Source organism: Cyrtonyx montezumae, unplaced genomic scaffold (assembly GCF_038088225.1).
Source record: "Cyrtonyx montezumae isolate F1298 unplaced genomic scaffold, pur_monq_1.0 scaffold_4, whole genome shotgun sequence".
Taxonomy (NCBI): domain Eukaryota; kingdom Metazoa; phylum Chordata; class Aves; order Galliformes; family Odontophoridae; genus Cyrtonyx; species Cyrtonyx montezumae.
In genome coordinates this window covers 32,303,300-32,326,593 of record NW_027072045.1, presented here as the reverse complement: position 1 = coordinate 32,326,593, position 23,294 = coordinate 32,303,300, and the positions used below count along the sequence as shown (strand labels likewise).

Genomic DNA, 23,294 nt, shown 5'->3' with positions numbered 1-23,294 from the left:
CCACAGGATCTGGGACTTGGAGAACCAGTATGAAAAGGAGGTGGTGTGACTGGGAATCTTCCCACTGTGGATCATCCCCAGAGTCTAGGAGCCAGGGAATATCATCCCCTGAAGCAACAAGAATATTGGGAACAATGCTGAGAAGGAAAACACAGGGGTTCCAAAGGCAGCTCTCTAGGAGCAACTCATTGTGGAGAAAAGAAAGACCAACATAACATAATTATCAAGAAATGTGTTGTTATTCATAGTCACAGAGTTAAACATTAACAGTTTCCTATGACCCTAAGCACTGGCCAGATCTATTTTGGTATGGCAGACACTCTTCTGTTCTCTCTCAAGATCTGAAAATGTTAGATACACCAAAACACCAAACTTCTCCCCTCTTTCACAACAGAATTAAAGTATATAGGAACTTATTCTTGATTGACAAGCAAAAACTATGCAAAATGCTTACTGAAATGTATACTTAGCAGGAAATCCACATAGCTGCAGTTTAATCTAGCAAAAAGGAAAAAATGCATTTACACAAACTGAACAATTTCTCAATTCCCATGCTAGTCGCAGGGTACCAAAAACACTATGATGTTCTCTGCTGTGCAAAGAATGGGGCAGAGGGAGGACTGGAACCACAAACCACTCCCTTAGGCCCTTCCATTATCAAATCACGCAAGCTAAAACAACTGGAAACAAATTCTGAACAGAAGAAAACTGCAGGAGAAAAGGAAATAGCAGAATGCCAGACATCCGTCAGTGAAGTATCTATCTCTAAACTCTTTCTATAACCACACAGGCAGCAAAACTAATGTTGGAAGCAGTAAGGTCCTTTAAACTGCTCTACATCAGAAGACTTCTGGGAGGAACCTGCACTAATTGCCTTTCTCTACCACCTCTTATTGCACCTCTAAATGAAAAATATTCACTGAAAAACAGCTGTGAGCACAGACAACTCTCTCTTTGCTTGCTGTGTCACACTGTTGGCTAAAACAATCACGAATTTAATCTGAACAAATAATAATAAATAATGTACCCATATGAAATAAGCTGCTAAATAGTAATTAATCGTAAATAGGTAGAGCAATGATTTCAAATGTCCCACTAACCACAAAATGAACTTTTATTAGGCTTCCACACTCCCAGTCAATCTTTCTCTCACAATTAGGTGATGGATTATGAGCGATAGCAAGAGTAGAAGACACCAACCAACTAGGATGGAATAGAGGATGCCCGGTCGATCAGAAGGAGGCTGGATGTTTCGGTCTTGATCTATGGCTTGTATGGGTGGAGTGACACTGATAGGGTTCACATGTTCCTGAAATGAAAAATCAAATTTCAAACAAATCAGAAAGCCAGTAGGCAGGTCTTTAATACAAAAACCAAAAAGGATATTTGCTGAAATTGCAGGACAAAAAATATTCATCTTTAAGAGAATACTTACAGCCCAGGTCCTAGAAAAATACAAATTTAGTAGACAGCATATATATTTTTATAACAATCTTCTATGTTTTGATACATTTTATATTATAAAGACACCTACAAAGAAAGGCTTGAAGTCACAAATATCCACACAAATGCTTAACTACACTGCTATAGACAGTCCCTTGAGTCAGATGTTTCAGATGTCATCATAGCAGTGAAATACAGCAAATGCTTTTAAAAAAGAAATGAAAATCTAATTTGTTGTAAGAATATATAGTAGAATATAAATTCAAGTCAAAGTATGGACACTGCAAGGATGGGCAAACTGGAAAGTTTGGATGGACACTGCATTAACTTGCACTGCAATAACTGCCAACATTATGGATAAGTGGAGTGGTCTCACATGCTGAACATGGAAACAGAAAGCAAGAAAACCACTTTCCTATCCTTATTCACGTTTGCATCTTGTGCAGTATTTGTATTCCCATCTTTCAGTCTACCAAATTCAGCATGTTCATGCCCAGTGGCAGCAGCACACCCTTGCTTTTGCTTTGAAACTTTTTGGAAGTTTTCCCATGCCAATACACTCTCTGGTGGTAACACCGTTGCTGATGTTCCCAAGTTGAAAATAACAGTTCCAGTAACCTAGGCTGTTTAGTAAATTAGAAATCCAGTTTCTCAATGAACACACAGGCTCTTAGTTTTTTCCCTTTCACCTTGTAGCTTTTATTTGTGTGGTCAAAATGTACAATAACCTCTATGAAAAACCAGTTTTTTTAAAATATCTTTACTGATGTCTGGGACAAGGGGATTGAGTGCACCCTCAGTAAGTTTGCAGATGACACCAAGCTGGGAAGAAGTGCCAATGTGCCTGAAGGAAGAAAGACCCTTCAGAGGGATCTGTACAGGCTGGACTGCTGGGCTGAGTCAATGGGATGAAGTTGAACAAGATCAAGCGCTGGGTCTTGCATTTTGGCCGCAACAACCTTAGCAATTCTACAGGCTTGGAGCAGAGTGGCCTGAAGACTGGATAGAAGAAATGGACTTAGGGTGCTGGTCAGTGCTCAGCTAAGTATGAGCCAGCAGTGTGTCCACGTGTCCAAGAAGGTCAATGACATCTTGGCTTGTATCAGAGACAGTGCAGACAGCGGAGCAGGGAGATGATTATCCTCCTGTTCTAAGCTCTAGTGAGCCTGCACCTCAATGATGTGTTCAGTTTTGGGTCCCTCACTACAAGAAAGACACTGAGGCTCTGTAGTACATCCAGAGAACGGCATCCTTGAGGTCCCTTCCAATCACAAGCCATTCTGTGATAATGAAGCTGGTCACGGGTCTGGAACATAAGTCTAATGATGAATAATAGTGGTAGGTAGACAGCTGGAGTAGATAATCTTGGAGATCTTCTCCAGCATTGGTGCTTCTGTGGATTGGTGATTCAATTGAACATGTAGAGTTGTAATCTATCAAACAGAATTACTGTGCTCATAGTATCTGCTGCAGTTTCCATGAAAATAAATGGGAGGTGTTACTTTTGGAATGACCTAAATATACATGACCCAAAATTATTCCTCTTCACTCATTGTGGCTTAGGCCAGCTAAAAGATTGGACGCCCATGACTTGAGGCTTTTTCCACAGTTCCCCACTAGCAAAAAGAGGTCTTTTGTTTCCACTTTTGACTCCTTAAAAAATTAAACTCTTGAAAGTGTAATGAGAAAGACTGGCTCAAAATAGGCATAAAGAAAGAGAGGGAATGATCTATTTGACATACATTTGAATTTTTAAAATGGTTTAAGACTGCACAGAAGTTACATTGCTGAGAGACAAGATTATGCAGAATTGTTCAAGACAAAAAAAAGTTATTTTTATAAGTAAAAACCAGCTGAAGCACCCACAGACAAATCTAGATTATGGTTAGAAACACACTTGCAACAAAGCCAATCTCATTTGCTAAGGGCAGCTCAGTTTTAAATCCACAATTGCAATGTAGCAGGTCACAGGAAAGTGTTTGGCTGGAGAAGCAGTGAGCTATCAAATCTCACTAATAGCAAGCTGTCAGCTGCACCTCACCACTGAAACTAAGCTGAAGCAACACTTAGTAGGTACGCAACTCAGAGAGCAAGGGCACGGACTTTGCTTTACTTTCCAATTCAAGGAGAAGCTCAAGATTAGCATTTAGAAAGACCACACTTGAAATATAGCAGATTTTACTTGGAACCAAAGCAATCAATAGAATAGAATCAAGTTGTATAAGAAAACAAAGAATGAAAGATGACATCCTTCACCTTCCTCTTCCATGCAACCTGTAATTTGGTTTTCTAAGTACTGCACACACTCTGAATGGGATGCTCATACAGTAGAAGATACTATGCAACTCAATCAATCACAATCAGTTCAAACGTTCAGGGATAATTTGAAGGGGTTTTGAGTTAAATAGACATGTGCCTTGAAGCAAAGCTAAAGGTATTTTCATATTATTTTAATAATCAGTAGATAATGTAAGCATCTTTTTCAATTAAACTTTAATTAGAACTATGAAAACATAACTGCACTGATGACAACATCATTACATTAAAGTGCCTTTACAAATTCTTTAAAGATCTTTCCAGAAGTTGTGTATAAACTTGATGACAATTACTTGAAAAATTTGTAGTCAAAACATGCTTTGCTCAATAGACCATAGTTATTACTTAGTTATTACATAGTTATTCTTGCTTATGTGAGCATTTGAAAATTGAAAAGGCTTCAATGGGTGATTGCAGCATCTCCCAGGTCCCCCTGGTATGGTGTCACAGTGGGCAGCCAAGCTACTTGGGCTCAGGAAGCCCAGCTCTGTTCCCCAAAATGTCACAGGCAGATTAAAACTCTGGCATTGCTCAGCCCTTGGAGAGAAAGAACAAGCTACAGCCACACAGGAGGCAACTTCTGACTGAGTCTGCTTACATCTCTCCAGAGTGAGCACAACCCAGTACAAATATGACAAAGTGAGGGCTGTGACAGCCATCAGTGCTAGTCAGATCCCATCATCCTTCAAAAAGACACACAAAGAAAACATCACTGTCACACTCTGCCTCAAAAGAGAGCTCCATGGTGGAAACTAATTAAAAAGAAGAGAAAACAGGCTGCTTGAAGAAGTAAAAACCCGATGATCTTTTTCCAAACTGAGCAATTCTATGATTCTATGAGAGGCAAAAGCACTTGTGGCTTTTACTGAGACAGATGTGAGAAAGAGCAAAGTGAGTCTATGCAGCTTAAGCAGCAATGCAAGCAGAGTTGCTTCTTCTCCATCGGGGAAGAGATCTCTCAGCTACTGGGTTGGGTATTAATAGACTTCAGGTGCCTGCTGCACTACAACACACAATGGGGCAATGCCAAGGAAAGAACCCAAATAACAAACTCGCAGATGATGTCATAAAAATAAAACAAAAACCTTTTTTTATAAGAAACTGTGAGCGGAAGGCTGCCAGAGACTGCAGCTTCCAATAGATGGTCAAGGCAAAATAAAAAAAGAAGACAAAAAAAATACCAGAGCTGAACTGTGTACTAATAGCCTCTCTCAGACACACCCCAGAATACAGTGACTTCATACGTTACTAAACAACAGCTCTGAAGAGACCTAAACTCCCTCAGATTAATACCTCATTTCTACTTGTACCTGACACTGTTCTCCCAATATTTTCTGTTACCATGTTGAAGTCATGAAGTACCAGACCCTAACTGCAAGACTGTACAACACTTGAGGATCTCCAGTTAATGAACCACACTATATTGCACATGGTACCATGCTGAATTAAGGCTGCCAGTTCTGTTCAAGGCCACATTTCCATCATGTGCTAAGTATCAAATGAGGAAAGGAAAAGCATCAATTGGTATTTGCTCTTTGTCACAAGTTTAGAGAGTTTTAAAAGCAGGTCTGAAGACAGATCGACTTTAAACCCTGGATTTACTACTTTCTCTATGTCTTGTTGAGATACAAAGCCAAACTTGATCGATTCATGGTGAACCTCTTCCTCTTGGGAAGATAGGGGGAAAAAATGGTATTTTCAGAGTTTGAGTTCTCTAATGTTTTGCACAGAGCATTAAAACTATCATGTACTAAGAAACCAAAAAACAGTAACCTGTAACAAATTTGGACTTTGCTGGCTTAATGCAAGAAGTTTATTAATTAACTCTTTACATGATTGACTTCACCAATCCTTAGCTAGAGCAAGTGATGACCAGACCATGACATGGTCTCAATCTGGGGTATTGCTGACAGCTCCCACCCAAAGCTTATCCCTGTGCATTTTACTTGACTTGAACACAAATTCAACTAAGAAAAGAGCATACTTACTTTATTCAAATCTTGCAGATCATAACATTCATGAATATATGGGGGAAGGCCAAAAAGACTTCAAAAAATAGTAAATATAACAGTGAGTAAGTACTTGCATCAGTATGAGTTCAAATGACAGCATTGCTACAGGGATTGTGTCTGGCTCTGGAAGACTGATGGCATAGATATGACACTCAGTTGTAACAGATGTCTAAAAGTCACCTTTTTCCCATACATTTCCAAACAAGCACTGTGCTAGCTTTGTGTCAAGTGGCATGCACTGACACCCTCAATGAGCACCAGTATTTTCAATGACTGCTAGCACCAAGTGCAGGCCACCTGCAAACACTGAGGCTGGAGACATGCTTACTTGAGAACTCCCACTCCTTGCCCAGGCTTTGGGATGAGTTTAGACAGTCCTCTGTTGTATTTTTAGCCAAGGAAACCAGGAACTGAATTCTGCACTAACCATGTGGCTCAATGACCTTCAAGAGAAGTAAAAACATGTCACTCTGCCCTTCTGTTGTTGGGACAAAATGTTCAAATGGAATTGAGCAAATTGGTACAGCCAGGCTGTCTCCTGCTTGGACAAAGCTAAGGAAGATACACAAAATGCTTTGCAATGCCTGAACTGTGTGCATTTCCAGATGTAGCATTCTTTTCTCATGTGTCTATCCTGTAATTCTAGGAAGTACATTTCATAATAGTGAGTTTCTCTGACAACCATTCCAAACAAAACAATACATCACATTTAGCTATTGCTTTTTCTGGGGTTTCTCTCCCTGTGTAAAACAATAAAGACTTTTTTTATCACAATAGGGTCATCAGCGCCCAAATGCACTCCCAGTGAAGCCTGGGGCCTTCAAGACACATCGCATGCACAGCCAGGCTGCCAAACTAACTGAACCAGGAAGAACACCATGCAGACGAGAACGAGAAGTTTTTTTGCCAAATACAAAACATTAGTAAAGCAACACGCATCACCCTGTGCTGAAACCCATAACTCCTTCAAAGCGACCCCTACAGCATTAAACTAAATAAGTTTCAGATGAGCTGATGAATAATCAGTGAACACGTGAGGTTGGAGAACAAACTGTGAACCAGAAATTAGCAAAGCGATACCCATGCTGTGCAGAACTGCATACACTACTGCCAACACACAGCACTAAAACAGCAGGGAGAATTGCAAAACCATTCCAGCATCATTTCTTGCTGCTGCTTTGGATGCTCTGCCAATACAAGGAGGGCCATGACAACTAATGCTCATAAATCTGATGGCAAGTACTCTTGTGTCATTAAAAGAAAACCCTTTGTGGAGCTATCCAAACACAAGCAATGTACGTGGAAAAAAAAAAAAAAAGACTGGAAAATGATATTCAGAGCTAAGACACTTCCAAAAATGCCTCATTAGTCAGATTATGTCACATCAAACCCTGTACTTGCAGGGTGTCAACATTCCCCGCTCTCCTTGCTACCCTAAGTTCAGAGACAGGGGGCAAATACATCAACACAAGATGAATGGGATTTCCTGATCCTCTCTCACTTAGTACAGAACACCAAATTTTTAGACTCTCTGTGGGAATTATCACTCCTGTATGGGAGTGATGAATCACAGCCTGAACCACTGATTGGTCACCTGAGGTGAGCACCGAGTCTGCCACAGGGGCACAGGTGAAGGTGATATACCTGTGTGATTGGAAGGGGTGGAGCCTGGCTCCACCTCTCCCAAACCACATTTAAGGGCTGATCACCACCAGGGAAGGATCTCTTCTTGGAGATTCCTCCCACGTGAAGTCCACAGTGAGCCTTTATCATCCCAAAGGTGAGCCATCTTCTTTTCCTTACTATTTGTATACCATCTATAAAGACCTACTTAAATATACCATTTTCTATACTATTTTCTGAGTTCCATCCTTAGGAATTATTTACCTTACATACTCCTACAATAAAAATATCCCATTTTAAGAAACAAACTGCAAAAATGGCATCTAGCTGATACGCTACCTGTAAAAATACAGTAATAATTCAGCTACCGTATCAGATGCAAAACAGATATCTCTGGAAAACTGTTCCTCAAGAAAGAAAGCCATATAAGGAAAAAAACTCCCTTAAAACACAAGTTCCTCAGCCTCAGAGATGTGCAGCCCATTCCCCAAGCATACTTCTTGCCTGAAAACCTGTAAACTGAAAAGCTCACACTCTGCTCAAATAGTACTTCTTACCACACACTGAGTCCAACCACGCAATATGGAAAGTCCACACTCATGACAGAAGTCAAATCTGAGCAGCTTTCCTGGCAGTTCCTGCTTTGCTGTGCAGCACTTTGCAATAACAGAAGTAGAATGGGTAGTGTGTTAAACCAGCCTGCCCTGAGGAAACTTTACAGTGTACAGAAATGTTAGTATTATGAAATCATCTTTGAAACTGTCCACCTCAAACAGCTGTATAGGCAGCAAGCAACGTAGGCTGATCTGCAGATTTAATCATTTGAAGAACAAATAAATCTTCTGTTTACTTTTATGAAGTTTATCTTCACAAGTTATAGGCTAAAAGCAGTAGCAGATAAGTTACGCAGTTGACACGCCTGAACTCACCTCTCAGGACTTCTCTGGAGGTACAAAAAGTGCCTTACTGACTGATGGGAAGAAGTAAAACATGAGAGAGGCTATTAACAGTAAACTGTTTTCTCAATTAAGCACTGCAATTGTCAGGTAGCTTTTAGCAGCTTACTTGGCTGTTCACATGACTCATGGTAGCTGTGCTCTTGGTTTACTTTTGTGTCCAGGGTTTAGGTGGATTAATAAAATGAAAAGCGCAAAATTCCAATATCCAGGTAGACCAAGATGTTAAAGTAGATCAAGATGTTAAAGCACGCTGCCAAAAAAAACACAACTTCTTCATTTATTGGTAAAAAAAAAAAGCAACAAAACAAAAACAACAAAAAACAGGCCAAATATTTTGAAGCAACAGTAAGATAAATCAGAACAAAGAGGAAAATAGAGGCTATTTTTATCAATGATGTTCTTCCAGAAACAGCAGGCCCAAAAAAGAATTCCATCAGGATCTGGTCACAGTGCTTACTAAATTGCTTTTTCTGTGTCTAACACTCTTTATAAGAAATGTCTCCAACAGAGAACCTGTGCTGGAGACTAAACGAAATGCATTATGCAATGGGCCTCATGCCTCTGTGCACATACAATCTCCTGTGCAATTCAGGCAGAAGCAGGAATTGAATTTGGAGGCTGTGCTTGTTACAATGTGATGACTGCGGTTACAGAACAATAAACGTTTCCTTCTGACATCCCATTTTTTTCCCATACAAACCACAGAGATTGTTTCGTTGGCCATTATTTCTGTTCAGGATTCAGAACAAGGCACAGAAGAGTCACAGGAAAGCAATTGCTAAAATCCAAGCCAGACATACAAAGACTCACCAGAAGCACAAGACAAAGATCAGTACGACACTAATGTAACAACTGAAAGGTTTTCTTCTAAAATCCTTAAATTTATTACAGTAAGAAAGATTATGAAACAGTACTCCCATTTTGTTTTCAGTTAAACATATTTCTCTCGGGGAAAAGAAGAGAGTTTTAATATCTGCCAACAGTTGCTACTTTCAGCTGAATCTGCACATGCTTCATCTTACTCGCTGCTACTAAGGAGAAGAAGCTGATGGCTTCTTTATGCCATTAGGAAAATCATCTATAATATAGTAGGAGATGCATAAAGAGATATGAGCAATAGTATCACTGAGAGCTTGGAAGAAAAAAAAAAACGAGTTTTTAAAACAGCGCTTCTAATTGTGCCATAGGATAACCCTCTGGAGAACCAGAACCAGTGCCACTGATTGATCAGTGACCTCGATGAGGTGATAGAGTCCACCCTCAAGCTGGGGGGAATGGCTGACACGCCAGAAGGTTGTGCTGCCAATTCAGTGAGACCTGGACAGGCTGGAGAGCTGGGCAGAAAGGAACCAGATGAGGTTTAGCAAGAGCAAGTGTAGAGCCTTTCACCTAGGGAGGAATAATTGCATGCACCGGTACAGGTTGGGGGATGAGCCGCTGGAGAGGAGCTCTGAGGAGAGGGACATGGGTGTCCTGGTGGATGACAGGTTGGCCACGCGCCAGCAGTGTGCCCTCCCGTTGGCCAAGAAGGACAATGGGATCCTGGGGTACCTTAAGAAAGTGTGGCCAGCAGGTCGAGGGAGGCGATCCTTCCCCTCTACTCTGCCCTGGTGAGGCCTCACCTGGAGTATTGTGTCTAGTTCGGGGCTCCCCAGTACAAAAAAGACAGGAATATCCTGGAAAGAGTCCAGCAGAGAGCTACGATGATAAAGGGTGTGAAGCACCTCCTTTATGAGGAAAGGCTGAGAGATCTGAGGCTGTTCAGCCTTGAAAAAACAAGACTCAGAGGGGATCTGATCTATATCTATAAATACCTAAGGAGCAGGAGGCAAAGGGATGAAAGCCAGACTCCTCTCAGCAGTGCATGGTGATAGGACAAGGGGAAATGGCCACAAACTGAAGCATAGGAAGTTCCGCACAAATGTGCGCAGGAACTTCCTCACAGTGCAGTGACGGAGCACTGGAGCCGCACAGAGAGGTGGTGGAGTCTCCTTTTCTAAAGATTTTCCAGACTCACCAGGATGCCTACCTGTGCAACCTGGGCTAGGGAGCTGCATTGGCAGGGGAGTTTGACTCAATGATCTCTAGAGGTCCTTCCAACCCCTACAATTCTGTGATTGTGATTGGACCTTTTCATCTGTTGGACTGCAGGCAAAAGAATAACAATACAGTAATTCACTTAAAATAAGAAAACCATAACACAGAAAATGAATGGGTCAGCTTTTCATCTAATCCTTTTCCCTCTTTATTCATTTATTTAAGCACTTAACACTGTAACGGTAACGTTGCTACGTATGCTTTTTTATTCACACATTTTACACATTTAAGTATCTTCCTACAAAGGACTCTGCTTTGGCTATTTTTCACCCCGAGGAATCACCAAGCAAAACAGGAAGTCTCTAGTGGGAGGAAACTGCACAATGTTGCATCTCAACTCCAGCAGCATTCCCATCTATATCAGGCTGATAGAGCAGTTTAAAAGTTGGTGTTAAAAAGGCCAACACTACAGAACGCTACTCAAAGCTTTGTGAATAAACATTTACATTAGCTTTACTAATTATTTACCCTGTAGTTCCAAATAAACAGGCACATCTCTCATTCAGGCACAGGAACACCACCTGCAATTACATATAATTTTACTTATTCAAACTCTGCCCACCAGTGTTCTTTTCTCATTCATGTTTGTTGCTCTGTCAAAAGATAATTTCAAGCAGAGTTTTAATGTAGAGACTCAGGTATAAATTTGCCACCATAATCATGACCACTTCAATATGCTTCTTTGGCAGTAACATTAACAGGGGCATTACTGCCTCTTTTTGAGGGAAGGCCATAGAAAAAATAGTTTTCCAAATATATTTGAAATATTTTTCCAGTAAATTTCAATAAATTTCAATGAACAACTTTTAAAAAATGTGTATAGTTGCATAGATAAATTGTGGGTGCACACATGCAACTCACTATCCTCACATACTTGGTTTTTGGAAGAAAACGTCTATTTTACTAAGAGAAGCAATTTTGCTGCTCCATGAACAGATATGCCTGTATTACACTTCTACTGTTCAGAATGAGATGAACTTCACCATCACATCCTTTTCAAACACAGCAAAACCCCACTCTAATATGTGAATGTTGTTCTCAAATCCCAGTACTACTCCTGAAGGAATAGCAGGACCTGTTTACAAACTTCTGCAGTTGACACGTTAAAAGGAAGGGATGCCATCTATACGGATCTTGACTAAATTGAACAGTGGGCTTGTGAATTTAACGAGTTTCAACATAGCAAAGTGAAAGGTTTTGCACTTGGGTTGGAGTAATCCCAGGAAAGTACACAGGGTGGGAGAACTCTCCTGCTTGAGAGTAGCCCTGTAGATCTGGGAGTCCTGGTGGATGACAAACTGAACATAAGCCAGCAGTATGTGCTTGCAGTTCGAAAGGCCAATGGTATCCTGGGCTCCATCAGAAGAGGGGCAGCTAGCAGGGACAGGGCGGTGATTGCCCCTCTCTACTCCGCCCTTGTGAGGCCCCATCTGGAGCACTGCATCCAGGTGTGGGGCCCTCAATACAGGAAAGATGTGGAGCTGTTGTAGAGGGTCCCAGAGGAGGGCCACGAAGATGATCAGGTGAACACGTAGACATGTTCATGTCCACACCCTCAGGTATGTATGGTGCAACTGCTGATGAGGAAGTAACAGCAAGTCCTGCTGCTCCATTTCCCATAGCAGCCGCTGGACCTGGAAGTGATGACAAACTACCTGGGGTGGACGTGTACACCCCAGAGAGGAAACTCCTCTGCTCTTTTATCTCCAGTTTTCTAAGGGTGTGTATTTGCCCCTGTCTGCAGAACCTTAATTGCAGCATTAATATTTGATCAGTTGAACACCTACTATAACCTGCACTCTCAATATTGTGACAACAAAATGACAAGAGCCATATTTTCCCCAACCCTTAATGAACAACTAGTTTACAGTTTAATAGGGTAGGCTAGCTACAGAAATTATAAGAAGTCAACTTATGACATAATGAGATGTTATGGTTCTATGATTTTTTCTGAAGTGAAATTCCCTGATAAGGCACCACTGTAAAAGTATTTTGTCTAAATGTCAACATTTAAAACCCTTAAATGTTTCTAAATGACATTTAAGGATCAAGTAAATTAATACACAACAGTTCCTCTGACAATAGCTGCTCTTCATGCTGTAACAAACACTGTTTTATAAAACAGAAAAGAGAAGAGCATATTGTCAAAGTGGCTTTTTTTTTTTTGTCATGGCAAACATCCAAGACAGCAATTAATTCACACTAGTAGCTGATTGTACATTCAACATAGAGGTCTGAGCTTGGAATAAGACAGAGACGACACTTTCTGAGGCGCTCCTTCCTCTCTTGAAGTGAAGGTTTAGAGGAGAAAAAGGCGCAATTACTTCGTATCTGAAATCCCATCATGGCTTTACAAAGAGCAAGACAGTCCTACATGCCAGGTTGAGGGATTTCTTGAAGAAGCAAGGAACCACACTTTCCTGCTTACAAAAATAATTACAACTGCATAGTCTAGTACATTATGCTGAAGCCTTATCTATTTTAAAGGGTGAATTTTTGTTGTTGTTTTGTTTTTTTCTCTAACTTTATAATGAAAACTCAAGAATGAATAAAGAATGTGATAGGATAGAATAGCAAGATATTTTAATTAAGACTAAAGCATTTAGTAATTTTTGTAATTCATTAATTCCGCAGATGTGTGCCATTAGTTCTGCCATATAAAGAGAAGTAGGTTTACACCAGCAAACCTGTGCTACTGCACACATCAAACTCATGCAGGAGCTCTGGAGATCTCTCCTCAACACTTACATATTTGGCTTACTTGGCTGATCTGCCTGTCCAAATCTCAAATCAAAGAAGACTATTTTCATTTCTAAGAGGAAATGACTTCTAATTACAGCTCCACAGTTACTTTTCCAAGCAAAGAAATCAAAGCCCTTTTTCTTCATCGTTTCTGACAAAGCTATAAGAATTCAATACGCTAAATTAGCATTCCCATTAAGTTTCCAAAGAAAATTATAAACAACAGAATTCTTCTGAATATGGAGATGGTTTCATTAAAGTTATGCATATTACCAAATTGGTCATTTTTTTCCATTTCATTCTCTTTTGCTTTCAATTATCAAAATATTATTCAAATATTGAAGGAAACTCTTTAAAACTTCACTTTATACCTTGATAAATACCTAGAATATTTGCTCTAAATGTTTTCACCATCAGCCAAATGCACAGTTTAGACTAGATCTCTAGGGATCCACTAGAGTTCTTGCTCCTCCTGAGTCTGTCAGGTTGATCCATAAACACTGTGTATACAGTCTGTTTGATAACTCAGTCCTGGAAACAAACGTCTTTATCTCGCCCCAAGCATGTGTTCAAAGACCATCAGTGATTATATATTTATATTTCTTTCTATTTTATAGAAAGATTAGTATTACTGAAAAGCCAAAGCTTGTAAAGCATATTTAAGCAATTTTTTGTGCACATTAAGAAAAACCATGTCCATGAGTCCCGTTCTATCATCAACCACACTCCCCTCCCAGATGCCTCACTCCTCTACCACATACCAAGCAAATGAGAGGGAATCTCTGCCATAATAATTCCACATTTAAATCACATTTCCTGTACTATTATGGTTAAAAGGAGGCAACTTTGCCTGTCCTCTGTCTAAAGTGCATTTCTGTTTAAAATCACTAATTAATCTTCAGTACTGGACAGTGACTCAAGCAGGTACAATGTGGATTACTGAGAACAGTTCTCAGCTGTGTGTGATCCTATATTAAAGTCACCATCAATTTTACTGATAATTCTTTAATTAATCATACTGTTTATGTACAATCTCAAACACATAAAAATTAATTACCTGTGACTTTGCATCCTTATTATTTTAACATTTTCATGCTTCATTCATTTTCAGTTAAAAAAAAAAAGTCTCTACTTATCAAGAGATTGCATATGGAAGATAGGCAATCAATCGTAACAGAAGACTTAAAACTCCTTTTATGACTACTTATCACGCACTAGCAGATAATCAATAGCTTACCAAAGCCACCCATTTAGACTTTGCCGAAAGAGACATTTCCATAGTTAATTCAAATAATTGGCATCAAGTTATTTGAAAAAAATATTAAGCCAGTAAATCTAGTGTGAACTCTACTGTGTATTTAACATCGTATGTTACCTTGAACTTATTATCAGATAACCTCTGATATTACTGTAATTATAGTAAAAAGAATGAAAAAAATGCAAATGGAAAGTTTATCCATAAATGTCAGAAGGGAAACTGCACCCAAGAGAGGATTTTATCATCGGTTTTGAATTGCTTTCCAACTTCCAAAGTAATTCAAGAATGCCTATCAGTTCATCATGCATCTCTGCTTAAATTTAATTAGAAAAATTGCTACCTGCTGTTCAGATATACTGAAAACAACTTGGCCATAACAATTTACATTACGCTGACAAATACATACCTGTCACAGAAATCAATCTTCATTTTCCCTTTCCTAATCTGAGCCTCAGGTTTTACCTAGATTGCTAATGAAAGATTAATACCTGGAAAATGGGCCAATTTGCTCATTTTTCAGCCAGTGGCAAAGGGCCTCAGGCATGAAGGAGATTCTTCTCTCATTTACTGAATAAGAAACAGCCCAAGAACGTATAGATACAGCCCACCTTTTTAATGCATTTCTCTGGTTAGCTCTTATAGCATGGCTGAAGTGACAGATGCCTTTACTGCCTACCAACTAGTTTTTTACTTTTAAATAATACAAAAGAGACCCTGTGTATATCTTAACAGTTGAAAGCACTTGCTCTCTTTCCTCAGAAACTTTAGTCTAACACATGTTAAGAGTTGCCCTGCTTTTCTATAGATCAATATTCTAGTACATAATCCACAGACAGGAAAGTACACAGACCCTTCAGGTAGGAAATAAAGATTCCCCACAGTCTAATGCTCAGAAAGGCAAGCACTTAGGAACAAAATGCAAAATGGTTATGGTATTAAGTATGATGAACTTAAATGAAAATGTGGGCTACATATATATGGTGAAACCAAACATTTAACAGCCTACCCTGTAACATGAAATCTGATTTTTCTACGATCTGGAGCTCCTACATTTATTAGGGAACAGCTGAAAAGATCTTTAATTTTCACCTTTGATCATTTGTCACACTGATTTGTCACACTAAGAACTCTGAAATAATGGCTGTTAGAAGTTGTTGTTCCAAACTAAATATTTATTTAAAAACTAGGCATGTTTACTTCTCATTTCTATCAAGCCCTGAAGCCATGAGATGCAAAGAACATGGGTATTCATTATTCTGAAGTTCAAGAGAGATCCTCGGGCAATGGGAAACTAGTAAAAGTCACAGATGAACACAACATATTTAATAAGAAATTCGCTGTTTCCCATGTATTGATTACCAATAAATATATATCAGTATGCAGAGCTGAGTTTCTAACATTGGAAGAGATAAAGAATTAGAAGAAAAGAAATCCAAGCTTCTCAGAAAGAGTGTAACTACCAAGCTATGCAGCAAGACGTGTCTCTACAATGAGACAACAGACTCTCCTAGAGTCCCCGACATACTTCCATCTTCAGCTAAGTATAAATGCTAGGCAGTATTACACAACAACTTATCCAGAATGCTAGGTCACTTCTGGGTCTGTTCAGCTAGAGGAAAAGAAGACTTAGGGGGGGAATCTGATGTTTATAAATATATAAAGGGAGATGGGAGGCAAATGGATGAGGCCAGGCTCTTCTCAGTGATGTGTAGTGATAGAACAAAGAACAATGGCCTAAAACTTGAACATAGGAAGTTCTGTACAAACTTGCAGAAGAACTTATTTATGGTAAGGGTGACAGAGCACTGGCACAGGCTGCCCAGAGAGATTGTGGAGTCTCCTTCTATTGAGATATTCAAGACCCATCTGGACACCTACCCGTGTGACCTACAGTAGGGTACCTTCTTTAGCAGGGGAGTTGGACTCCATGATCTCTTGAGGTCCCTCCCTTCCAACCCCTGTGATTCCATGATTCTGTGATTCTTTCCTTGCCAAAAATATTAAGAGAAACAAACAATTCTCCTACTGATGAAAGCCACAAAGCCTCAGCCACACTCCAAATGTTCAACTGTGCTCACTTTTAGTCTCATTCTAGGATGAAGTGCAAATATCACCCCTGATGAGCAGAGCACAGAAACTTTCCACAGTACACTACGTGGGTTTATCTAACTCATCTGTTTAGGGGTCTAAACACACAATGTTATTCTTATAATCATGTTATAGTGCATCACAGAGCAAGTAAAAAAAAAATGCAGTGCATTTACTAACAGTCCCAAAACTTTGAGAGTATTTACTTTGCTGAGAAAGGAATAATTAGAAACCAATTAAATCTCAACTTATGCTTACTGTAACTAAATCATAAGCACAGCACATAATCTATACATACAAAATAAACCAAAAAGCTGGCTTGTCTCTTTTAGTTTTTAAATGAAAGATTCCAAGTCTTTGTTCATATATATATATATATGTGTGTGTGTGTGTGTGTATGCGTGTGTGAGATAAAGAAGAAAAAGGCATGTTGAGATACAACTGCTTCAGAACCTAATGACTTCCTCAACGCTTGCAGATTTGAACATGGCCTACCTAACCAACAACTGAATTGGTGAGAAAAGCCCAGTGATTGAACAGGATGTCAGTGTATGGATTGTGACTGCTCATCCTCTTATCCACATGTGCTGCCTTTCCATGGTCATGAACAAAAGATCATTTAACAAAAAAAACTCACTCTTGTCATGGACAAGCATTCCTGCTTTTCCATTACTTTTTAACCTTCATATAGGAAAAAAAACAAACAGTAAAACCAGTAAAATCCCCCTTGCTCCACTGTAAAAAATACTATTAAATAGAACATTTTCATGAAATTAAATCTTTGACAAATATTTGATCTTACAATGATTAAATGATTGATATAACCTTATAAGTTATTTCTGAAAGTTTTAGACACTTCTCAGTACAGCTATGTTTCATTAAGCTAAGTTTCATTTGTTTGTTTTGCAGTGAGTTTTATATTAATGTGTCTCTTAGACAACATCTTCAGGACATTCTATATTTGTTCCATCAGACAGCAAGGAACTGCCCTGAAATCTCTTTAAGAGACAATTGCTATGTGGTCACCATACTCTCAACAAACGCTGTTTGGGCAGAACCTGGTTTCTTACAGAGGTGCCCCATGTTCCCTACAGTATCATGTGACTGATTTCAGAATTAAAGCAAGTAATGAAAATATAAAAGGCAATGTTTAGAAAGCAAATATCAGTTGATGGCATAATCATTGGTCTGATGTAAAAAGCATCTTTAACATTAACTTGGAATTCTGCAGAAGATTTGCAATCTCAAATGAGATGTATTTGTATGTTTTGTCAAGATATGCTGAAGTTTTGTTGCATTAACTGAATACTTAAGATTCGTAACATAACAAATCAACAAGGCATGCAAATGTTGATGGCTTACTGTGCTTTGCATATATGAAAGTCAATGAATCTTTTTACCCTTGCATGAAGTATTCAAAACTCAAGACCCAATTTTATGGTGAAAAAATAATAAATCAAAACTCAGTTGGTGTAGATCCCACCTTACCATCAAAAGTCAGTTTCAAAATTGTTTACTTGGAGGAGATTTTTGCCACTGGCTTTGAGTTAGTGCTCTTATGGTCAGACCCATCTCCTTGAGCCCCAGTGCTCAACAGGGCTGCTCACCCCACCAACTGTGAGGTCCCTGCTAACTCCTAAGGACTACAGGATAATTAGCACAAAAATAAATACTTTCTATATGGAAAGATTCATCAGCAGCACATTAATAAGCAATGTTCCATAATGCAGCTAGTTGTTTAAAGTGTTAAGTCTTGAATCAGTACAAAGAAAGCCACGTAGGTGTCATAGAGTACATGAGTTTTCATGTGGACTGATAATTATCTGATGGAACCTGATAATGAATCAGTTTGTTGCAAAACCAGCCTGGCAGCTGATTAAATCAGCCTAATCTACGTTTTACTGCTAATGACCTTTCAGTCTTTAGCAAGATGATGAAAAATATCTGAGCACAGAGTAAGTCCATCTTCACAAGTCCATCAAGAATTGACTGAATGAGGAGAAAGTACCCTTCCAACACTGAGAGGCACAACGGTTTGTTTGTTTGTTTTTTAATTTCATTTAATGACTTGAACATACTGTTAATAAAATGCTTATTTACTAAGGACTTCCCAAGAAAAAAAAATTGCTATATTTGATCGGAGACAGAAAACAGAGGCAAATATAAAATGACACAACAAAGCAAGGCTTTCTCAGAAACTGAAATATAGCTAACTGAATTAATTCCTAGAGAGAAAGTAGGGCAGTAACAATTAGGAAAAACAGACTAGTATTTGGACTAATTAAGAAAGAGGTTCATAAATGTAACCTTCCATCTGTCAGAGACAGACACTGCTTTTCTTTTTGTTATAAGGCAATATACTTGACTTGTAGGACTTGAATTTATTTAAAAGGTTTATGCCAGCTCATTTTAAAATATCTCTGAAGCTGTATCTTATACTTTCCTGAAGGAAATTAAGATTTGCTTCTATATTGTAAGACAGAGCTTTAAATAATGACATTGAATGTTGTTTTATCATGGGATTTTCTGTCTTTTCTGAAAGACAATGAATTTTAGATGAGTTTAAACTTCATCTTCCCCTCCCTGAACTTCTGAATCAGACAACAGGTGGGACTTCACAAGCCAATTAAAGCCCAGGGAAGCCATAAATGATCTAGGTGTGAATTACAGGCTGTTAATTGAGCTCTATGTTTGTGCTTCAGCAGCAATAAAACAGTTCAGCTCCCAGTGCTCACTTTCCACAGGATAAAGCACTCATAATGGCTAACGTGCTCTCAATAAATGAAAATAGATGTTTACTCCAGAGGATGAGATTTTGCCTACTCTAAAAACTTTTAACAGGACAACCATTTCACAACAGTAGCTGGTGCTTATGTTATCTTAGCTGTAATCATAAAGAGAATTGTACAGAGAGGAACCTTAGGAGATTTAAGAAGGGCAGCTCTTGGACCTAGGGAGGAATAACCACATGTGTTAGTACAGATTAGAGGATAAGCACTGGAAAAGTGCTCTGAATAGAAGGACCTGGGGGTCCTGGTGAACTGTGAGCCAGCAGTGTGACCATGTGGCCAAGAAGACCAATGGCATCCTGGGGTGCATTAAAAAGAGTGTGGCCAGCCAGTTGAAGGTAGCAATCCTCCCCCTCTGCTTTGCCCTCAGAAGACCACATCTGGAGCACTGTATCCAGTTTTGGGCTCCTCAGCTCAAGTGGGATATATCTAGAGAGTCCAGCATATGGCCATAGAAATGACTTAGGCCTGGAGCATCTCCTGTATGAGGAAAGGCTGAGATACCTGAGTCTGTTCAGTCTGAAAAGACTGAGGGGATTTTATAAATACCTAATGGGTGAGAGTCAACCAGATAAAGTCAGGCTCTCTTCAGCAGGGTCCAGCTACAGGACAAGAAGCAACAGGCACTGGAACATAGGAATTTCCATCTGAACATTAGGAAAATCATCTTTACTGTTGAAGGTGCCGATGCCCAGAGAGGTCCTGGAGTTTCCTTCTCTAGAGATATTCAAGACCCATGTGGCTGCTTTGCTGTACAACCTGCTGTAAGGAATCTGCTTCAGCAGGGGTTTGGACTAGGTGATCTCCAGAGGTCTCTTCCAAATGCTACAATTCTGTAATAGCCCTTATGAGTTTGTGATGGTACTTAATTACAGTGGATCGCTGGTGATGAGCTGCAGAAGGGACAGTCACAAAGTGAGGCAATCATCAATGAAGTCCCATCTTGTGGCCATGCTCAGTTAACACACTGAATTAGAAAGTATTATATTTTATTCTATACGCTCACCAAAGCAGACCATAAGATAACCTCTGTCTCTGCCATGAAGATGTGCAGCTTTGGGACAATTTGCATCATCTGTGCAAATAGCAAAAATGCAAAACAGTTTTTTACAAGTGTATAAACACTAATTATATATCACTCCACACAGCTTGAAGCAGATTTAATATTATTAATACTGCCACGAGGCAGACATCAGACCAACTCTCTGAAGACATAATGTAAGTACTTCTACTGTTTTTCAGGAAAAACTGTTTCCCTGGTAATGAAGAGACCCATTAACTTTGCTGGTCTCTTTCATTTCACCATCAAAGACCAAAAACAAAATCCAAGCTGTACAGGTGCCCTGTTGCTAATGCATCAAACTGCTTTAGAGCTTCTAAAGGAAAGAAGCTTGGAAAGACTCTATTTGCCTCAGTAAACTCATAGGTAGAAGCCAATTAAAGACAACTAACCTGGAAGACCGAAAAAACCCAAACCTTTTCTTTCCAGTTACTTTTCATGTTTTACTTATAAGTGCTCCATTTAAGGGGTCAGTTGAGTAGACATCTTGTAAAGCAGAACTTTTCAAGCTCTGCTTTTGAATGCTCCATACCTTGGCATTCTTTGTTAAAGATTCATTAACATTCCATTTCATGTTCATTGTAAAAAAAAAAATACAAGTAGTACTTAAAAAGTAAATGATGATGCTAAACTAAATATACCCCTCTAGTCTATGTAGTTAGTTACCACTAAGGAAGGAAAAACAAAGAGAATAAAAAAAAAATCCCAAGCAGTATATTCTGTTGTATTTGCTGCTCTTGCTGGAAGACTCAAATCTTAACAGAGTAGTAAATTTCAATTTTCAAAAAGCAACAAAAAATTAACTAGTGCAAGTAACTTGAAATTAATCATTCTGGGGAGCATGCTGGCAATCATCATCTTCTATACCACCTGACACTGGGGACAGGAGCTTGCATCATTATGAACTCTTGCCTACGTGGTATAACGCAAACTTTTTATATGATGCAGCCATCTCCAAAATACTTCTGACTGAGTTTCCCTGCTCAGGCTGCTTTGTCAGAATGGAGGATCCTGTTACTCCACTGCCAGCCTCTGCTTACTCCACTCCGCTCAGGCCTCTCTGCACCTTTATCATACCGCTGTTTGCAAGACAACTGTGTGCTTTATTAATTGAGTTTTTCTTTTAAATTATTATTTGATATATATAATATAATCTCTATTGTCTAACTATATTATAGTCTACAAGTCAAGTAAATACTTCAAGTACCAAGGCAAAACATGGAGTAAAAACAACCATCTTCCACTTATGTGTATCAAAATACCTGCAGCACTGAAAAAAGATAAACAGCAAATAGCAGCTACTTTAAGCAAAAGAATCAGCTTCTCATTTTACAGATCAGACTTTTCAGGGTGCAATTTGACACAAAACAGACAGAAAAACAAACAACCTAACACCTGAGCAGATTGCAGTTTTTCAAGTTAAATGAATATATTTTGCAACTCAGAAGTAATTGCCAGTCAGATTTTTGCTGGCCTTCCTGCAGACATCACTTTTCCTTGTAGTGCCCAGCATATGCCTGGCCACAGCAAGAGCAAGAATGAAGACAGAGCTGAGTTCCTTCCACCTGTGAGAGCTGCCTCAGGAAGAGTAGATGATCTCTGTACTGCCTTTGGGTAGCTAGATTATAAATAAATAAATGTAATAACCAGGCACTGATTTTTCTTAATTACTGCCTTATCTGCCTCTGTACTGTGAATGCTACTTGATCTGTGTGGATAAAATGGGGTCACAATCTGTCATTCTCTGCCTAGTTTGGTTACCCCACTAACCCTAATGAGGCCACACACTGAGCTGGGGAATAACATGTGGTTACCTTCAAATTTGCAAGCCACATTAATCTAATGCATGTATTTACAAAGTCAAATTCAGCCACTGCAATTAGAAACACCAAGGTGTAGAAGTGAAAAAAGAGGAGCATAAATCAAAATTGTAAGGTTAAATACAGAACATGCCTTCTATTCCCTGCTGATATTCTGCCGTTACAAGCTAAGTATCAAGGCTCCAATTCTCCTATAACTTACAAATAAGGATGCAGTTCACAGAAATGAACTCTTTTTAGGTGCATGAGGCCTATAAGATCCAATCTCCCTCCAGTTTGCCATCAGGTCCAGTCTGACTTGCATAACCTCCCCAAAACTTGTCACAGACCTTTCTTAACTAAAAAGCACACTAATTGAACATCATGATTACAATAAGCTTCCTCTCATCTCCTTGAGATTTTACTGGTTGTTTAACCAGAGCCTGCACTGTTAAGATTGTAGAGAAGGAATGGATGAAGCCCTGCATATGTTAGACAAAGTCTCAGCTGATCCTAAAAATTGATAAAATGACTGTGAGAGATTTTGAAACTTGCTAAGGACATCATCCTGAGTCAACCAAGCAGGGTGGCTGCACTGCTTGGAATCACTGCTCAAGCATACTTACAACAGGTCCCAAGCCCAGACAAAGTGGGAAGCCTAACTCATGGGATGGCAAAAGCCTACAAGAACTTTACAAAGACTACAGGACAGCAAGGCAAACAAGGCAGAGAACAGCAAAAGCCTCCACACTTACAGCCTCATCCTCCCCTGTCTCTTGGTCAGAGATAGTGTCCTGAGATGTAAAAGGGAAGTTGTGATCTCAATGTCAATAATCAGAGTTAACCTAATGTCAGAGTTGATTGGGTGGGTTGATTTAAGTAGTTCTGCTATTTTGCTGTCATGAATTAAAGGACATTTATCAGCATCAATTAAGCAACTCACATAAATCAAATTAGTCAGCTGAAGAGCGTTTCTCCTACCCCAAAGATGCACATTTCCAGCCTAACAAGCAGAAGCTCTCCTGTAGGGAAGAATAAGAACTACCTTGCATCAGGATTTTATACAGCTTCCACCTCTTCTTTTTGTGATCCACTGTGCATGTCCCAG

General features: G+C 39.3%; 1 protein-coding gene across 1 annotated transcript in view; it reads right to left on the bottom strand.

Annotated features, from left to right (window-relative positions):
* The window catches only part of PCDH15 (protocadherin related 15), a 598,943-nt gene that overhangs the window by 187,465 nt on the left and 388,184 nt on the right, over window positions 1-23,294 (bottom strand). The window contains exon 14 of the mRNA XM_065746677.1: window positions 1,201-1,309. Coding sequence (XP_065602749.1) covers window positions 1,201-1,309 — 109 coding nt within the window. The remainder of the gene's footprint in view (window positions 1-1,200; window positions 1,310-23,294) is intronic.